This window comes from Carcharodon carcharias, chromosome 9 (assembly GCF_017639515.1).
Source record: "Carcharodon carcharias isolate sCarCar2 chromosome 9, sCarCar2.pri, whole genome shotgun sequence".
Taxonomy (NCBI): domain Eukaryota; kingdom Metazoa; phylum Chordata; class Chondrichthyes; order Lamniformes; family Lamnidae; genus Carcharodon; species Carcharodon carcharias.
In genome coordinates, this window is record NC_054475.1 from 86,472,529 (window position 1) to 86,493,715 (window position 21,187).

Consider the following 21,187-nt stretch of genomic DNA (forward strand, 5'->3'; position numbering starts at 1 on the left):
TGGACTTGACTATCCTAATGCACTTCCGACTGGTCTCTGACATTCTGTCCTCTGTAGACTTAAGGTCATCTAAAACTCTGCTCCCTGTGTCCTTACAGTAAGTCCCATTCACATATTACCCCTATGCTTGCTGACCAACATTGGCTCCTGGTTTAGCGACACTCTGATTTTGAATTGCTTATCCTTTTTTTCACTCCCTTGTATGGCCTCCCTCATCCCTTTCACTATAACCTCCTTCAGGGAAAAGATGAGTCAATCCCACACCGTCACTGCCCAATTTAAACAAATGAGAAGAAAGAACCAAAAGACAGGGTCCTTCTTTCTTGCTTCACCCTGTAAAATGGATGAACTTTTAGAGTTACAACCTGCACTAAATGTGGAAACAGCTTAAATTACTGAAATACAACATACCTGTGTCACAAATAGAAGGCCAAGGAAATAAAATAAGAAACAAACACCAATTATCAGGTAAAGACGCTTTGATCGTAGAAACTTAGGGAACTGGTCCAGCAGAGCTGTGAAAATTGTTTCTGATGAAAGAAAATGTTAAGTGAAATCAGTAATTAATGAATAGTTTACACAGTCCCAGAGAATCCACCACTGAAGAAACCAAAGCCCTGCAGACTAGAGGAGCAGATGAGGACATACAAACATGCAAACTTGGAGCAGGAGTAGGCTATTCAGCCCCTCAAGCCTGCTCTGCCACTCAATAAGGCCATGGCTGATCTGATTGTGGCCTCAAATCCACATTCCACCTACCCCCCAACAACCTTTGACTCCCTTGTTAGTTAAGAATCTATCAACCTCTGCCTTAAAGATATTAATTGACCCAACCTCCACTGGTCTCTGGGGAAGAGAGTTCCTATGATTCACAACCCTCTGAGGAAAAAAAAATCTTCTCACCTCCATCTTAAATGGAAAACCCTGCATTTTTAAAGTGTGTCCCCTACATCTGCCTCTGCCGTAAGGGGAAACATTCTTCCAGTATCTACCCTGTCAATTTCCCTCAGGATCCCATGTGTTTCAATAAGATCACCTCTTAATTTTTTAAACTCCAATGGAGACAGGCCCAGCCTATGAATGAAAGGTAGCAGTAAAACTTGTCTGAATCTTGTATACCTTAAAATGGAACTCCAGTATTACTGCTGCTAGTGTTACTGACTTTTTACTGGGATTTGAAAATTTTCAACTGGTTTGGCCTTCTGAAATTCCTCATAAGATAACCGTCCCCATCCCAGTTATCAGTTAATTGAACCTTTTCTGTACTGCTGCTCAACTCATTTATATCCTTCCTTAAATAAAGATATGAATACTATACACAGCACTCTAGATGTGATCTCACCAATACCCTGCACAACTGTAGCAAAACATTCTGAATTTTATTTTACTTTTTTTTATTCATTCATGGGATGTGGGCGTCACTGGCTAGGCCAACATTTATTGTTCATCCCTAATTGTACTTGACAAGGTGGGGGAGAGCTACCTTCTTGAGCCGCTGCAGCCCATGTGACGTAGGTACACCCACAGTGCTGGTAGGGAGGGAGTTCCAGGATTTCGACTCAGCAGCAGTGAAGGAACGGTGATATATTACCAAGTCAGGATGGTGAGTGGCTTGGAGGGGAACTACCAGGTGGTGGTGTTCCCACACATTTGCTGCTCTTGTCCTTCTAGATCGCAGTGGTCATGGGTTTGGAAGGTGCTGTCTAAGGAGCCTTGGTGAGTTCCTGCAGTGCATCTTGGAAATGGTACATATTGCTACCACTATGCGTCAGTGGTAGAGGGAGTGAATGTTGTGGTTGGAGTGCCAATCAAGTGGGCTGCTTTGTCCTGGATGGTGCCAAGCCTCTTGAGTGTTGCAGGAGCTGCACTCATTCAGGCAAGTGGAGAGTATTCCATCACACTCCTGACTTGTGCCTTGTAGATGGTGGACAGACTTTGGGGAGTCAGGTGGTGAGTTACTTGTTGCAAGATTCCTAGCCTCTGACCTGCTCTTGAAGCCACAGTATTTATATGGCTAGTCCAGTTCAGTTTCTAACCAATGGTAACCCCCAGGATGTTGATAGTGAGGGATTCAGTGATGGTAATGCCATTGAATGTCAAAGGGCGATTGTTGGATTTTTTCATGTTGGACATGGTCATTGCCTGGCACCTGTGAGGTGCAAATGTTACTTGCCACTTATCAGCCCAAGCCTGGATATTGTCCAGGTCTGGCTGCATTTGGACATGGACTGCTTCAGTATCTGAGGAGTCATGAATCGTGCTGAACATTGTGCAATCATCAGCAAACATCCCCACTTCTGACCTTATGATGGAGGATTGTCATTGATGAAACAGCTGAAGATGGTTGGGCTGAGGATGCTACCCTGAGGAACTCCTGCAGTGATGCCCTGGAACTGAGATGTTTGACCTTCAACAACCACAACCATCTTCCTTTGTATTTCTCCAACCATTCCCCTTGCAATAAATGACAACATTCCATTTGGCTTCCCAATCACTTGCTGTACCTGTATACTAACTGTTCTTGATTCATGTACCAGGTTACCCAGATCCCTCTGTACCTCAGAGTCCTGCAATCTCTCTCCATGTAAATAATATGCTGCTTTTCTATTCTTCCTGCCAAAGCTCCCTGAAACATGCATTTCACTTAATCTCATTCCTGTTACTCTGATGTGCGAGAAGGTTTAGAGGAAACTGTATAACTATTATCTTCAGAGACATACCAGAGTGTTTTAACGTTACAAAGCAGGCAGGTTTTATGACCAGCTTGGTCCAAGTGAGGCAGGTAGATAGAAAAAACAAATCCCTCCATGGTGGAGCAATATCTGCCACAAGGAAATGTGGGGGGATAGAGTTTGGGAAAAAAAGCAGGGAAAGGAAATATAGCCTGGACAGTAAGATTCAAAACCACTGCAAGAAGTATCTTACAAAGATTATACTCTGAACTCTTCCAGATGTTGGGATGACATTTCCCTGGATTGTTGCTTTAATGCAGCTATTAAGCCATTTAAGTCAAACGGATTGATGCTCCATTAAAACGTGATATGATGCATCCCGACGTCATCACGCGCTTGCACAATATTTCAATCAGAGGGCGCACGCTGGAGTTGGCTGCGCGCCCTCCGATAGTTGAAAGGCCTATTAAGGCCAATAACAAGCTAAGTAAAATCAATTAACGCTGCCGGTCCAACCTAATGGTTGGCGGGCAGGCGAAAAGGCCAATCAGCCTTTACATTCTTTAGGAAACCTCATCCACGAGCAGGATGAGGTTTCTTAAAGCAAATAAACATTAATTGAAGACTTTATTTTTGAATTAAAAACATGTCCCAGCTCATGTGACAGAGTTACATGAGGGGACATGTTTTTTTAATTTTTACTGTCTTCAATAATTTTTTAAAAATGTGCTCCAATCTCCTTGAGGCAGCTCCATGCCTTAGGGAGATTGAAACGCTCATTCGCGCGCATGCACGCCAGGCCCACTCTTCCCTCCTCCTTCCGCCTGCACAGGTAGCGCTCAATGCTGCTGCTCGCGATCCACGCAGGGTGGGCCTTAATTGGCCTGCCCACATGAAATCGCGGTACGGAGCCGATCGCCTTCCCGACACCCCCCCCCCCCCCACCCCCCGCCTGCTCCTGCCGAGCCCGCCCGACAAGGGAAAAATTTTGGCCATAGTAATTTAGAATAACTTCCTTTAGTAGAAAGAGCTTGTTTACATGAAGCAATGTCATTCTTACCTAAACCTCCAAACTGAGTGTCGAGCCCCAGAGTGATCATCATGAGGAAAAATAAAATGGACCAGAAAGGTGCCCAGGGCAACTGCGTAAGAGCTTCTGGGTAGGCAATGAAAACCAAACTGAAACCTAAACAGTGTGCACAATTGAAATTATATAATTAGTGGAGCTCAGGGGAGAAATAATATAAAATTATGTTATTTCCTTATAATCCATTAATTTATTTAGAACCCAGGTTGTCAATATTTTTTTAAAATGTATTAAATTGATTGTTACATGAAAGTTACAGTGATGCAATGATACATGTTTACAATATAAATCACTAACTATTATATTTTATAATATAAATCACTCCTCATTAAGTATTTATAATAATTAGAAGCAGTGATTCATTGTGAGTTCTCAACGATGTTTACGTGCAAGATAAAAATCTCCAGTTCTGTTTGGAGACATTGGCATTTAAAAGCTGAATGTAACAGGAGGGGGGAAGGTGGATAGAGGGGGGAAGGGGGATGGGGGGGAGAAACACCTGAGCAGAGAATTTACTACTCAGATCCATGCTGCAGAACAACCCAGTGCCCAGGATATTGGAATAGCCAGGCCGGATATATAAACCGTGTTTTATTCTGCCATTACCTGGTCACCATTCTAATCAGTTAACGGGGCAGAATTTTCTGTGCTCGCTGGCAGCACGCATAATAGGTGACATGAGGGGACAACGTGGCACAATTGGTTTCACAATGGCAGTTCATGATTGTCCGCTCAGCCCACTGACTGAAGACTGCGTTGCCCGCCATTGGTAGTCGTTGTGATACATCAGCGTACCATTATCAGACCCTCCCACCAGGTTCTTGCACCCCTGCTGGGCCATCCATCCACATTGGCGGGAAAGCAAGTCACCGTGTTTCACAACAGCACAGAGGCGACGTGCAGTTGTCGGCCTGCACTTTGGGGGAACTGAGGTGAGTGAGCAGCAGCATTCTCCACAGATCACCAGAGTCGCCTGTTGCGTTACAAGCTTCAGGGACACTGGGCGGGGGGTGATGAGTTGGTGTTAAGTGCCGCCCTGCTTGACCGGTGGTGGGGAGGGGATCAGGGGCAACTGCAGCCTTGCCTCTGAGAGTGTGGGTGAGCGCTGTGATGGGACTTCAGGGAGGGTGCCTCCAGATTCCTTTTCAGAGGTTTCTTCAGGACTTGATTGGAAGCCCTGGGTCATGGAGTCTGTCAGCTGTTTGGCAGATGTACCTGGAAAAGCAAGAAGAGATAATTAGTGCATGGCAGTGGCCTGTGAAACAAGACACATCACTCACAGCATGACTGTCTGATGGATGTTGCACTGCTGGATCCTCACTTGGTAGAGCAGCGCCGACCTCACCATCAGCACAGGACTGGTCCTGGTCATCGCCAGCCAAGTGGATGGCTCTGTTTTCAAAGTCCGTGAAGACCTTGATTTCAGGCATTCCGCCACCAGCCTGCAACCTCTCCCTGTTATTGTGTGCCAGCTTGTCCTGTATCAATAGAGATGGAGGAAGTGTAAGCAGGACGCCTGTCAGGCCAGATGATAAGTATGCCTGGCCTGTGTGGGTGGTGAGTGGTCCCATGGACAGGGTGAGGACAGTGACGGTGTGTGTGAGAGTGTGAATGGTGATGTCCCTTCCACTATCAGTGAGTGAGGGTCCTGTGTGATGGGTTTGTGAATACGTGAGTTGAGAGTGATGAGAAGAATGATTTACACTGGTAGAGCAGAAGAGATCATTCATCCTCTTGCAGCACTGGGAGGCTGTCCTCTTCTGAAGGGCACTGGCGCTGACCATTGCTGTCACCACCTCCCAAGCCAGGTTAATGCTGTTGCTGCCCATCCTGCACCAGAATGGTATTAGAGGACATGCCGGTCGGCCTCCATATCATTCAAAAGTCGCTTGAGGGATGCGTCGCTGAACCTGGGGGCTACAGGCTTCTTCAGTTTCAGGGCCATGTCTTCCATGCAGCAGTAGTGAGCTGGAAGTACTGAGATATGAGCTTGTGGCTGGACTTTAAACATGGTGCCCAGCGTGATGCAGCGGCAGGGTGATGGCAGGCGGGCAAATGAGATCCCGCCCACCATGGAAACGGTGTGTTTCTAGATGATACATGGTGAAAACCCACTATCACAGCTAGCAGGTAAAACCTTGTTTTACCCACCCGCTACCGCACTCAGTGCAAATTTGAGAAAATTACATCCATCAGCACAATTTACACATGTAATTATCATTGCACAGATTGTTTACGTGGATCTCACATTTCTGAACAAAACTTTTCTAAATGCACAAGTTTACAATTTGAATACATAACACAGTGCCAGTAATTGATATTACCAATAAATAAAACTATCTTAGATTCAGTTAGAGATATGTAATGTGTGCAAAGTGGTTCACATGAGAAATATGATAAGTTGGTCTATTGAATTCATTCAAACTTTTCTTCATGATTCCTGACCCTGAGCAGGAATTTTCCATCGGCGTGAGGGGCCGGGCCCCTCATGCCAATGTGTCAAATGACAAAAGGTTGACGTCATCGGTGCGCCTGCCGAAATGTAAACTGCCTATTAAGGCCATTAAGGAATTAATTGAAGCACTTGCGAACACTGCCCGTCCAATCTTACGCCTGGCAGGCAGGCGAAAAACCCAAGCGGCCTTCATGTTTTCAGGAAACCTCTTCCCCGGGTGGGATGAGGTTTCCTGAAGCTTTTATCAAATAAATAAATAAATTTACACAAATATCCAAACATGTTCCCACTCAAGTGACACAGTCACACAAGGGTACATGTTTAAATAAATTTTTAAATCATTTCTTTCACTATTTTAACATACATTCAATCTCCCTGAGGCAGCTCCGACTCTCCCCACCCGTACAGGTAGCGCTGAGTGCTACCGCTCGCATATTACGCTGGGCAGGCCTTAAATGGCCCACCCACGTAAAATGGCAGCATGGAGCCGATCGTGGGCGGCGATTGGTTCCGTGCCCGCTGCTCTCCAGCCCGCCTGCTATAGGAAAAATCCTGGCCCAGTATTATAATGTTGTTTGCTTGGTGAATCTCCAGATATTTCAGCTCATTATTCAGCTCCAATCCCTGTCCAAACACCATATAATCCAAACACCATTTCCATTGTGTGGTTTTCAGAGCCTGAATATTAATTTCCACCAAAATTACTGCTGTGGATCCAAATATTGATTATTGTGTCTGGACACTGGGAAAATTGATGTCTCAGATTGATTCATTTTAGAGAGATGGTTAAAGCTGTGTGACCCTGGTTGATATTTTGAACAGTTCTGGGTTACCTGACTGTGCAACTTCTGAAACAGGCCTGTCTTGTACATGAGCCATGTGTCCAAGGATGGAGAAGATGGCAAATCCAGCAAACACACTCGTAGCACAATTAACAACACAGACAATGATGGTATCTATGTAACAGTTGTTGTGGAATTTGTTGTAGGATGACAGTGTTATTAAACTGCCCCAACCTACTGAGAGTGAAAAGAAAATTTGCGTCGCAGCATCTTTCCAGACCTGGGGAATAGAAAGTACAATTAGTTAACAATAATAAAGTTTACGCAAACATATTCAACAGATAAGACTACATTAACCATGGGATAAATTTTCCCCCCATCGGGTGGGTGGGGGGGTGCAAGGGGGTTGTGCAGGGGCGGGTAGGAGTGAGAGCGAACCCAATAGGCGCCCCCCAGTCAGGGACGTGTCACCAGTTTACATGGGCGGGCCAATTAAGGCCCAACCAGTGTGACGCACACGCGGAAGCGCTGAGCTCAGGATTCCCTGAGTCTGGGCCTGCGTTCTTTCATGCATGTGCGCAAAAGAGCGCAGAAATCTCCCTGAGGCATGGAGCTGCCTCAGGGAGGTTAGTTTAAGTTCTGAAAAATTTAATAAAGGAAAAAAATATTTTAAGAGCATGTCCCCTCATGTGAAACTGTCACATGATCTGGGACATGCCCATTAATTTTTTCAAAATGTTTTATTTAATTAATAAACTCTTCATGAGATCTCATCCCTCCCATGGATGAGGCTTCATGAAAAATGCAAAGGCCGCCTGGTCTCTTTGCCTGCCCCCCCAACCTTAAGGTTGAACGTGCAGCATTCTTAACAACTTTAGTTATTTTCTTAATGGCCTTAACAGGCCTTTGACAGTTTGCCAGGCATGCAGCCAACGTGGCTGCGCAGCCGCCGAACTGACAATCTAAATGACGCACAGTGATGTCGGGATACACGCCCGACATCACCACGGGTCAGTATATGCGTCGGTGAGCAGGCCCCACCCCGCGCACCGACCCGAAAATTCTGCCCCATGAAAACCATGCAGTTGGTTAATCTATGCTGAACTGACTGAATGGAGCTCCCTCTGGTTGATCGTATCTCCCTTAAACATGGGGTCTTCATTTTCCCTCCCTGTCTATTACTGCTGTTTGACATTTCCATCCATCAGCCATGTTTTCTAGTGAGTGACTCAACTCCTTACCTGCAGCTTGTACACTGTCACCCAGTGACCCCCATTCTTTTACTGAAAACAGCAACAACGAAAAACCTTTCAGCATATAATAAAGTTGAATATCTAAACTGTAACAGGATCACAACAAACTAAAAGAATCTCAATATCAAAAAATACCCTGTGTTAGGCTTTTATCCTCTTTTATTGCCCACTATAGAGCCACAGAGTAAACTACACACAAAGGGATGGATTTGGATTGTTTAAAAACAGGATAAATCGCTTAAATGGAAATCAAAATTTGAATTCTGTCAGAATAATGGTGATGCTAAATTGCTCACTATTATTTATGTGCAAATACCAAAGCAATTTTGGATTAAACACACAAATCCAAAGGCTTCTCTCTGGTATGCACTGCTCCACTGTTAGCTTCATGGAAATGGCATATTTTAAATCTAAGTAGCCTTTTAACAATGTGCTAATTGTTATTTACTGTCAGTCATTATCTCTGGCATTGAAAAGTATCTATTGGAAGTGTAGAGTCAGGTTATAATTGTGTTTTGGAAATTTAGATAATATTAAAGTTAATTATTTTAATTTTCTTCTTTCTGTTTTTTTTTTCCTCTCTCACTTAATCCACCCTTTCTTTTCCTCACTTCATCTCTTTCCTGATTTGACATTGAATTCACCCACTCTAACTTACTCTTCATTCTCTGTCTCAGTCATTGTGCTGTTAATTTCACAATACTACAACCTGATTGGCTAAGGAGATACTCAGTTGCTTTTCTATGTTCAGTCAGTTCCCAATGTGGGTGATGTTTTGTCATTTTCATCCCTCACATCCAGGTGACTTGCAGCATCAAATATCATTGTCATTAAATGCACCAGGGCAAGTCTAACTTAAAGTGGACACATTTCATTGCCCTGCTGCAGAAAATTTTGAGCCAATATTATCCCATAGATTAACCAGATAGTTCACCTGAAAATCTTATTACTGAATCTGTTGCAAGGTCTCAGAAAGAATTAGGGATCAACAAGAAATTCCACTGCCTCTCATTCCATGTCACTCTATCTCATCCAGTTCCATCCTGTCTCTTCTCTTCCCAGCACAGCCCTCACCATCCCTTCCCTCCTGCCAACACCAAGATGATGAAAACCATCAACTAACTCATTGGGATTCATCACAAAGTCTCAGTTAAAACTTAGGACAATACCTGAAATTAGCTTTCTCAAATTTGAACAAGAACTCAATAGCAGAACTCTGATTTTAAATTGATTATCCTAAGCAGACAAAAAAAAGCAACTAATTCAAACATTAAACAATGCAACTGAAAATATACTTGAAGTTAAATTAGTTATATTGTAGCATTTACCTCAGCATCAGCCAGTTTGGAGAAGTCTGACTGGCTTCCAATGTAGAAATCAATTCCTTTATTGGCTCCCTCCAGGGTAACACCTCGGATCAGGAGTATGGTCAGAACCACATAGGGGAATGTCGCAGTGAAATAAACCACCTGAACATGGAGAGTAACTTGTTAGATTTTCCTGTATTGCTGGTACAATAGGCGAACATAAGAGATGAGAGCAGGAGTAGGCCATATGGCACCTCAAGCCTGCTTCACTGTTCAGTAAGATTATGGCTAAGAGGGTGGCCTTAAGTCTGTTTTCCTGTCTGACCCCAGCCCCCATAATCTTTGACTCCCTTGTAGATCAAAAATCTGTCTAAGTCAGTCTTGAATATATTCAATGACCCAGTCTCCACTGATTTCTTGGGTAGAGAATTTCAAAGGTTAAAAATGCTGTGATAGAAAAAATTCCTCCTCATCATCTTCTTAAATGGGGACACCTTATTTTGAAACTGTGCACCCAGTTCTAGCTTCCACCATGAGGAGAAACATCCTCTCAACATCTACCCTGTCAAGACCCCTCAGAATCATATATGTTTCATTAAGATCATTTCTAAATTTGAATTAGCACAGGCTTAACATGCTCAAGGTTTTCTTATAAGAGAACCCCTTCATTTGAATCAACCCAGGATGCTTCTCTGAGCTGCCTCCAATGAAAACACACCCCTTAAATAAGGAGACCAAAACTGCATGCAGTACTATGAATGACATCTCGAGAATGCCATATCCAGTTGTAGCAAGATTTCCCTACTTTTATACAACACCGCCCTTGCTAAAGGCACAATTATCCAAGTGAATGGTAAACTAATAGGTTTGCAGTTTGCATAGAATGAAGCAGAAGACAATGGGAGGAGCAATAACATGGAGGGTATACAGAGGGACCCCTATATCTTGTAGTCCACAGGGCTCAAATCATGAGAAATCATTATCACATGATCATTAACCAGTAACCATAGTAATAGAACTAACAAAATAAAGGCAGTCAATCAAATTTTATTTCTTCTGGTAACAGAAATGTGAATATACACGTACAAACGATCATTATTGTACAGATGAGCACACGTTGAAGAAGTCGTTAATTGTGAATTATTCACATTTACTCCTCACCCCTGCCTTTGCTAGATGAAGGATATCCTGAAGTTGTGTCACATTTGCAGCAGTTGGTATTTCATTAGCTCCCAACTATCTCAGTGATTCTTCTAATTAATGTGGGGGATATTAAGTGCCAGCTCAGTGGTGCCTTTGTCATCATCATCATTATTTTCAGTTTGCCGGACATCTTCAGGGCTGGGTCTATTATAATGGCCAATATTTGATCATCTCTCTTTGCCTCATCGATAGCTTCTTGGGCATTGATATTCAGCCATGCATCAATGTCTTCATTGTCTAACTCAGCTCCATTGTGTACTTGCCCTTGTTTAAATCACAGAGATTGAACCCATTGTAGCTCGCAGCGCTCTCTTGTTTTCAAATATTTCTCCTTCAGTTGTTACGACCAGAGCCGATGTTATTTTCTGAGCAAGCCAAATCCCAGAGGGAAACTAGTCATATTGATCATAACCTTTTTGTTGTATTTTGAAAATGAAGGGAAAACTACTGATCCCAGAAGCATAGAAACCCAGTAACACTTCAAGGATTTGAAGTGAAAAGGTTTATTAACAAGAAGAGAAAAAAAATTAAGCACACAAGATTAAAGTTTCACAGTTAAAACAGCATTACAAAACATCCCACAAAAAACCCATTTGGTCAGAGCACACAAGTAAACTACTTGGCAACAACTCTCTTAAAGATTTTTAACCATAAATATCAGTAATATCACCCAAGGCAAAAACTGCTGTCACTTTAGTAAAGGTATACGACACAACTTCTCACACTCTTACACTCTGCTATCGAAACCCAAGGAAGTTCAGATAACAAACCTTTTCTCAGCAGAGGCCATGGCTAGCATTTTTAGCTCATCGGGTGAGCAGGCATCCGGCTCGCCTGAGCATAAAATGACACAGTGACATTGGTTGAGCGCCCCGATGTTATCGTGTGATATGTTGATCGGTGAGTGCACACCAGAGTCAGCAGTGAGCCAGCTGGCAATTAGAAGGCTTATTAAGGTCATGAAAAAGGTAATTGAAATAAATTTGTCGCTGCCCATCCAACCTTGCGGTTGGCGGGCAGGTGAAAAGGCCAAGCGGCCTTCACATTTTTTAGGAAACCCCTTCCACGGGCGGGATGAGGTTTCCAACGGCAAATAAAAATAAAGTAACAAACTTTTAACATTTCGTTTATGACGTGTCGCTGCTTATGTGGCAGAGTCACATGAAGGAACATGTTTTATAACATCTTTAAAATCTTTCTTTTTAATGTTTAAAACTCTTCATCTCCCTGAGGCAGCTGTGTGCCTCAGGGAGCTTTTCCAGTGCAACCTGCGTGCATGCGCGAAGTTTGCACTTGCCCTCCTCTCCCCCTCCACCACACAGGCAGTGCTGAGTGCTGCCACATGTGACCCACGCACGGCGGAGCTTAATTAGCATGCCAGCGTGAAATCATGGTCCGGCCCCAATTGTGGGCAGCGGTCGGCTTCCCGCCCGCCCCCGCCAAGCCCACCCGAAGAGGAAAAATCCTCCCCCCTTGTGTCAGCAAGATATAATAATTGTCATTATGATATTGGATTTTATTATTAAGCAGAGGAGGATGGGGTCTGTGTCTATGGGCAGAAATTTTCGCTCGGCAGGCCTGACCCGCTCAGGCGTGAATTGACGCGCGTTGACATTGGTCAAACATGCCAACATCAACACACAGTCGCGCGATAGTCCAGTTGGCAGGCACATGCCAGTGCTGGCACCATGCCCGTTGACAGTTAAAAGGCTTGTTAAGGCTATTAAGTTATCAATTAAATTAAAGTTTTCGCTGCCTGTCCAACCTAATGGTTGATGGGCAGGCAAAAAGTCCAAGTGGCCTTAGCATTTTTTTGGAAACCTCATCCATGGGTGGGAAGAGGTTTCCGAAAGCAAATAAAAATAACATTTCCCTGCTCATGTGACAAAGTCACATGTGGGGACATGATTCATTACATTTTTATTTGTTTTCACATCTCTTCATCTCTCTGAGGCAGCTCTGTGCCTCAGAGGGATTATGAAGAGTTCACTCATGCGCATGCGCAAAGTTCGCGCTCGGCCTACTCATCCTCCTCCCCCTTCCTGCACAGACAGTGCTCAGCACTGCCACTTGCGTTTCACGCTGGGTGGGCCTTAATTTGCCCGCCAGCATGAAATCACTGTCTGATGCCGATTGCAGGTGGCGATCAGCTTCCCGAACACCCCCGCCAGCTCCCATCGAGCAGCTCCACCAAGGGCAAAATTCTGCCCAATGAGTCTATATCTGTGTATGACTAAATTGAATTAAAGGCTGGTCTGAAGGCTTTGAAGTATTAGAAGGTAAGTTACATTTGAAATGTTAAGTCGGTAGGCATAGGGGTAAAGGGAACATCTGCGTTTTTAAATAAACCAGACTAGATTGTTTTCAAAGGAGGGGTGAAATGTGTCCCTTGCCAGGTGATGTTTAGAAACAGTGGGCAGAATTTTACAGCCCTGTTTTGGCAGGGATGGGGCCGTAAAATGCCATTGACTGCAGTGGAAACATAAAATCCCGCTGCCGTAAAATTCTGCCCAGTGTGTTTATTTTTCCAAAGATTACTGGCAAAATTAATACTTTTAGAGTGTTTTATTATCAGAGAGGTAAAGTCCAAAGACGTAGTAAAACATTGGAAATTTGTATTCAAAGGGGGAAATATGTACAAATGAGTGAAGGTTGTATGTAAGGGGAGGCATTCTGAGATCTAACAAGTGTGAAACATCTAAGCCTCAAGCTGCTGTCTACAATGAACTGAAGCTAAGAAAACTCACTTTGAATTAGATTGCTCAGGGTATCATGTTTCTTTGCCTGGGTCTTATAAAATCTTAAAAGACCCTTAACGAAAGTGTAACTGAGAGTTAGAATGATTAAGGGATTTGGAAGTTACCATTGTAGTAATTTATAGGTCTGTGTGTGTATTTAAAATCATTTCTTCTATTAATAAAAGGTCAATTTAGTTTTGCAAGAAACCTATAAAACTTGGTGGTTTTATTACTACCGAATTCAAGGCACGCATCCCCAAATGTATACAAATTGCAAAACAAGTTGTGGCAGCTGTTTCAAGTTTCTCCCTGGGATTTGAGCAGCTCAACATTTACCATCGGCTGTGTCATAATACCTTGTCTCAGGATATCTCCCCCACACAGCCAACACAACTGAACTAATCATCTTTCCTGAAATACCTTTGTTTCCCTTTCATCTTAGATTCCATTGTTCTCCAACACCTCTTTTAACCCAGCTTTTCCAAATATAAAAATCTTTAATGTTTTCCAAGTGTCTCCACTTTCAGGTCAAATAAAATTCAGTAACTTTCCCTTGTTTACTTATGAAAACTTGGCAAGTTGTAAACACCCCTTGTCACTTCTAAACTCCCCTTTGAAATTTAACAGCTGAAAAGTTGAGTCCCTACCTATACTTCTAAATCCACTTCACCAGAGCCTCTCATTACAAATGCATGATCCAGCACATTTACTCTTTTATCTCTCAACACAACTCTCACAGACAATCTGGCTCTATGAACCTTCTCCCCAGTTTAATAAATCATGGGCATGGACATGGACACGGACACACACACACACACCACACACACACACACACACACACACACACACACACTTCTCACCCATATTCTAAAAATATTAATAACAATCACATCCATCTTCACACCTCCCTCAATGGAAAAAAAATGAAGCGACATATTTCAAAAAGGTGTTTCATTATCTCAGCCCACTTCGTCTTATTTATCATACCTATGCATAAGGAAAAAAAACTATTACACTATGGTGTGCATGCATTAACCATGAAAATATATACAACTTCTTCTGTGCAAATAAAGTTCATTCCAGTCCATTCTCAATTTCCCGACATCCAAGTCCTTTTGAATTTAAGCACATGACAATGCATCTGCCATTAAATTCTCTCGTCCTAGCCATGTGTATAATTTTTTTAAATTGAAATTGCAATAACAAATACCACTGGAACAGTTTGATGTTTTTATCACAAAACTTTTCCAGAAACTTCAAAGGATTGTGGTCAGTATATACAACTGTCTCTGAAGAGTTGTTTGCAATGTACACTTCAAAATGCTGCAAAACCAAAACCAAACTTAAAGTCTCTTTCTCTATACTTGAATATTTCTTATGGTTCACATTAAACTTCTGTGAGAAATATCCAACTGGTTTCTCAAGTCCCAGTTCATCTTCCTGTAGCAACACAGCACCAACCCCACATCACGGGCATCAACAGCCAGTTAAACTGCTTTGTATAATAAGGTGCTGCGAGAACAGATGTAGTGGTTAGTACAGCTTTCAAGTTGTCAAATACAGTCTGACACTCCTGTGTCCATTGGAATCCCCTGTTCTTTTTCAATAATCCAGCCAGCAGAGCAATTACACTAATGAAATTTGACACAACTTTCTAATAAAACTCATTCATGCCCAGAAATCTCAAAACTTCCCCTTTCGTTGTAGGCACTGGGAACTCTACAATAGTTTTTACTTTTGCATCTCATGGGGCCACTTGACAATGTGCAACAGTGTGGCCCAAATATGTAACTTTTGCTTTCGTAAGTTCCCTTTTAGCCAAATTTATGACTGAATTGGCTTCCTGTAGTTGGTCAATCAGCTTGTTTAAATGTCATAGATGTTCCTCCTAGGTTTGACTGAATACCACTACGTCATCAATATAAACTGCACAATTGCTTAGTTCTTCAGTCACTTTGTTAGTCTCTGAAATGTTGTTGGTGTATCTTTCACACCAAAGGACATTACTTTACATTGATGTAAACAATCTGGAGTTACAAAAGCTGATATTTGCTCTTTCCAAAAAGAGTACTTGCCAGTATCCTCACAGTAAGGCAATTCTTGTGGGAAATGCTGACTCACTCACTCTTTCGATACAATCGCCCAATTGGAATAGATATGAATCCGCCTTTCCTACTGCAATTACTTTGCAGTAATCAATACATAGGCCAGAATTTTACGTTGGGCGTGTGGGCACGTGCCTGACACGCCTGAGCATTAAATGACTCGCGATGATGTCAGGCTTGCGTCCTGATGTCACCATGCACCCATGCGATATTTCGCTAGGTGGTCACGCGATGAACATGGAGGTGCGCCCGCCATTAGTTAATGGGCCAGTTAAGGCCCTTGAGAAACCAATTGTCTCGGAGTTTACATGGTCCGTGCGATATTCAGTGAGTCGCACAGGCGCAATGGGCAGGTGGGCAGGCCACATTTTCAAAAACCTCATCCACAGGCAGGATAAGAGAGGTGTGCAGGTTTGCAAATGCGAGTTGTTTGTACTTTAGCTTAAAAGTTGCTGCTGCTTGCTTGTGTGAACAGGACAACTTCATTTCACTTCAGAGTTGCTTTGACAGAAATAAGAAACTTCAGTTTAGGACTCTGGAGGAGTCATACCCACTTGTGTCCTTCCAGGTATCAGACAGCCTTCCCTTTCCCCAGTAATGGGGATTATAGTCTCCGCTGGAGGCACGTCATCTGAGAAGGAAAAGAGGGCCAGAAGGGGGAGGAGGTCAGGTGTCTGTATTCAGCCTCCAGGGGAGTGACCTGTCGGAGGAGAGGCGCAGGCTCAAGGGGTGCAGGTCCAACAGAAATTCCAAAGCGGAAGGGGTCGCAGAAGCCGCCACTATCCTGCTGCCAGGGTTTACAGGCATCAATGCAGCTACCTCAATATGTCTGGGGTGCAATGCCAAAGGAGGTTCCACCTCTCAAGGGAGACAATGACCTCCATCCGTCATGTAATCGGTCCTGAAATCAGCTCCAACTGTCTGGGTGGACACCCAATGCCAGTGGCAATGAAAGTCACGGTGGCCTTCATATGCCTCTGGTTCTTTCCAGGGGTCAGTGGGGGATCTTTGTGGAGTGTCCCAATCAGCTGTCCACAGTTGTATCAAGCAGGTGACAGATGCTCTGTTCAGGCGTGCATTGACTTTCATTCCCCTCCGCATAGACAGGGCCAGCCAGGCAGGGCGAGCCAGAGGCTTTGCAGCTGGCTTCCCCCGCATCCAGGATGCAATAGACTACAAACATGGACATCAAGGCGCCAGTGGGTGAGCCAGGTGCTTCGTCAACAGGAAGGGCTTCCACTCCATGAACATGCAAATAGTGTGTGACCACAGGATGCTGATTCTACAAGCCTGTGCAAGGTACCCAGGCAGCTCCCATGATGCTTACATCCTGAGACATTCCCAGGTGCCGAGGCTCTTCAGTGCTCCAGCCCGGCTGGATGGATGGCTGCTGGGTGACAAGGGCTATCTCCTCAAAAGGTGGCTCATGACGCCTCTCCGCCATTCAAGAACAGAGGCTGAGCAGTTGTACAATAGGAGCCACGCCTCCACAAGGGCTGTGGTAGAGAGAGACATAGGTCATCTCAAGATGTGCTTCCGATGCCTGGACCATTCAGGGGGCACACTCCAGTAACCCCCAGATCATGTGTCACTGATAGTGGTTGCATGCTGCGCTCTCCATAATCTGGTGATGGAAAGCAGGGACGCAGTGGAGGAAGAAGATTTTGATGCAGCTGCTCTGGCTGCAGATGATGGGTCCAGTAGTGAGTCCAAGGACGAGTGCAGTTAGGAGAATGCTGAGGGGATAGATGCCGACCTGGGCAACCTCCAGGGAATCAGGGGCACCCGGGAGGCTTTGATCCAACATTCCTTCAGCTAGCCTACTAAATAAGAACCACCACCACATGCCATGGCTGCAGGCTCCATACTCGATACCTGACAGGAACATTTGCTTGGTGAACAACATGCACTATGTGCCACTTCAATAAAATTCAATGACAAACAAGTTACTCATAACATCATGGGTTACCCTTCAGAACAAATGAAACACCCAAAGGCTTGTTGAACAGAAACAGATTTAATGCTGTGGTGCCTGGCATACATAATACAAATTAAATTGAAAGGTGTTCTCCATCACAACAAATATTATTTAACATAAAAGTGGGGGAAACAAATATCACCTTAGATCAGGCCATGTTGTGATGGCAACTGCATTGGAGACAGCCTGCTGTCCTGTTGGCCATGATGACCTTGGTGGGCATCCTCTGGCCTGTGAAGCCTGTGTTGGCCCCACCTGGGAGGGAGCGGCCAGTGTCACGGCTGGCATCTCTCCAGTCGCCGCAGCCTCATCGGATGGACGGGCACTGAGCTGGGATACTGTGTGCCCAATCCACCTCCCACACTGAAACTGACTACCTGAGGTCATTGCTGCTGTGAGGGCTTGCAGGTCTGAGCGCATCCCCAGGAACACCTCACTCAGCTCCTGTCCTAGGCGCATGGCGCCTCTCCAGCTCCAGGGCCTCCTGCTGATATCGAGATAGGATTAGTAGGTGGGGCGGCCCTCCGCCCGCCCAACCCTTTTCGCTGTTGCCGCTGTTGCATCTTACACTGGGCGGGCCTTAACTACCTCACGGGTGTAAAATCAGTGCGGAGCCAATCATGGGCAGCGGTTGGCTTCCCGACTGCTGCTGCCCACTCCCACCGAGCCCACATGCTGAACGTAAAACTCTGGCCATAGTCTTGGTGATCCATCCAGTTTTGGCACCATTACAATGGGTGAACTCCAATTAATGTGAGTGGGCTCTATGATGCTACTTTGAAGCGTAAATAAACTTCTTTCTGCACTTGAGCCAATTTTACTGAATTTAATCCACCTGGGTGTTGCCTTATTGAAACTGAAATCCCTACATCAACATCCTGTAAAGCCAAGTTTTTCTTCCCTGGTCTATTCCACAAATTGCTTTGTGTGACCGGAACAGCCCTTGTAAGTCACATCGACAGTTTTCTGGAAGGTAACTTAAGATCACATTTAGATTCTTAAATACTTCCTCATTGTCTAATTTAATCAGGGGAATGTCAATTTCAGAATCTTTAATTTCTGTTTCCTCCTCCTTACTTACCACTACCAGTATCTCCTTCTGTTTATCCTCTCTGTCAAAGTATAACTTTTTAAAGCTTGGATCCTACAGCTGTAAACATAAGGCTAAGGAGCAGAAGTAAGCCATTTGGCCCATCGAGTCTGCTCTGCCATTTAATGAGATCATGGCTGATCTGGTAATCCTCAACTCCAATTTCCTGCCTTTTCCCCATAACCCTTGATTCCCTTACTGATTAAAAATCTGTCTATCTCAGCCTTGAATATACTTATTGACCCAGCCTCTACAGCCCTCTATAGTAAAGAATTCCACAGATTCACTACACTCTGAGAGAAGAAATTCCTCCTCATCTTTGTCTTGAATGGGTGACCCCTTACTCTGAGATTATGCCCCCTGGCCCTAGACTCTCCCACAAGGGGAAACAACCTCTCAGCATCTATCCTAGCAAGCCCCCTAAGAATCTTAGATGTTTCAATAAAGTCATCTCTTATCCTCCTAAACTCCAATGAGGACAGGCCCAAACTACTCAGCCTCTCCTCATAAGAAAATCCCTCCATACTCAGGATCATTCTAATGAATCTTCTCTGGACTGCTTCTAATGCCAGTATGTCTTTCCTTAGACAAGGGGATCAAAATTGATCACAGTATTCTACGTGTGGTCTAATGAGTGCCTTGTATAGTTTTAGCAAGACTAGCTTCAAGGAACTAAACACCTCAGCCCCATTCTCTCTAATCTCTTCTTCCTGAGTAACCTTTTCAAAGATTGATGCAGCCAACTGAGGTTCAGTATCCTTCCCCTATCTTTTAAGTGCTTCCTCTTCCTGTTTAAGTTTGTCTCTGTGACCTCATCAGCACACAATCTAGAAACAATCAGGATGCTCCTTCTGTAAAAACAAAAAACTGCGGATGCTGGAAATCCAAAACAAAAACAGAATTACCTGGAAAAACTCAGCAGGTCTGGCAGCATCGGTGGAGAAGAAAAGAGTTGACGTTTCGAGTCCTCAAGACCCTTCCACAGAACTGTGGAAGGGTCATGAAGACTCGAAACGTCAACTCTTTTCTTCTCCACCGATGATGCCAGACCTGCTGAGTTTTTCCAGGTAATTCTGTTTTTGTTTTGCTTCTTCTGTAAACCTCTGTTGATTGCATCTCAACAGCTTCTTCCACTTCATTGGACGTAGTTAATATTTGCAATCCAGCTATATCATTCCTTAGAATAAATTGCATCCTTGCATTTGGCAATTTCTCCACCACTCAAACAATCATCTCTTCTGTTTTCAAATCACTCTTTGAATTTATTTTACATGACAAAATAGGCTTAAACCCTCCATTAATTAAAACTAACTTTTTCTCCCGCACAACCTTTCTGGATAGCAGATGACACTGTCCCATAACATTAATGACTGGCTAGACTCTGTATCTCTTAAGATCTTAATGGTCTTTCCTGCTCTTCCTGGAAAACATGGAGATACTTTCCCTTCACATATAAAATCTTTAAACATCTCTGTAACTTACCCTTCAGAACTTCCTCGGGTAGGTTGTAAACACATTCCTACCTCTCTGGCTAATACTGACTCTTCCTTTTTCAACTGTACAAAGCCTTTTGGCTGTCTTGCACTTGGGTTTCAGAGCACACAGCATTTTTATTTATAGAATTCTCCTGAGTTCCTATCACTGCAATCGGTTTCCCATTTCACCTCCAACAATTTGATCTTGTATATCCAGCCTTGTTACAATGGTGATATTCTACATCTCTTCCTTTTCTTTGTCTTCTACCTTTCCATTTTTAATGGGCTGACATCTTTCAACTGGCTACTTGTTACTAACACTTTTACTATCACCAGACATTCTATACATCCAATTCCCTTGCTTACTCCCACATGATTCTTTTCCTGCACTCATCTGTCTGTGTGAAATATCATAAGTATTGGCTAAAACAGCAACTTCCTTGATCTTTTTACTTTGTCTTTAATCTAAATATGTCTTGGTAGTTACTCGAATACTATTTCTAAATTCTTCCATAATTATAATGGACAGAATTTTCTGCCTGTCGGGCGGGCCATGTGGGATTGGGTACGGGCGGATGCGGACCCGATCACCGCCTGCGATCAGGTCCATGCCACCATTTTACATGGGCAGGCCAGTTAAGGCCAGCCCAGCGTGACTCCCGAGGACAGCAGGAGTGGGCAGGCAGCTGTGGGACTGCAATGACTGCCAGGTCTAATGGCGACCTGGGGGCCTGTTTTAAAAACTCCTGCAGCCTTTCAAAGGCTGTGAATCATGGCCAATGGAAGGGCTCCCCAGAGTGCTGCTGGTGAGCAGGCCAGGCAGGAGGGTAGGGCACGGGGGGCACTGTGCCCCTCGTTTATTGGATGATTGCCTTGCTGCCCTCCTCGAGGAGGTGGCAGCACGACAGGATGTCCTCACACCCGAGGACGGGAGGAGGAGGCCCCCCCACATTACGAAACATGCTAGGGAGGAGGTGGTGGAGGTGGTGAGCTCCTGAGACATGGTGCGGCGCACCTGGATCCAGTGCCACAAGCGCTTCAA

General features: G+C 44.2%; 1 protein-coding gene across 1 annotated transcript in view; it reads right to left on the reverse strand.

The window, feature by feature from the left end:
- Positions 1-21,187, reverse strand: part of LOC121282119 (sodium- and chloride-dependent neutral and basic amino acid transporter B(0+)-like) — a 125,102-nt gene that overhangs the window by 34,366 nt on the left and 69,549 nt on the right. Inside the window, exons 6-9 of the mRNA XM_041195605.1 lie at positions 9,578-9,718; positions 7,048-7,276; positions 3,733-3,858; positions 412-530 (exon numbers count right to left, since the gene is read on the reverse strand). Of these exons, the coding sequence (XP_041051539.1) occupies positions 412-530; positions 3,733-3,858; positions 7,048-7,276; positions 9,578-9,718 (615 nt within the window). The remainder of the gene's footprint in view (positions 1-411; positions 531-3,732; positions 3,859-7,047; positions 7,277-9,577; positions 9,719-21,187) is intronic.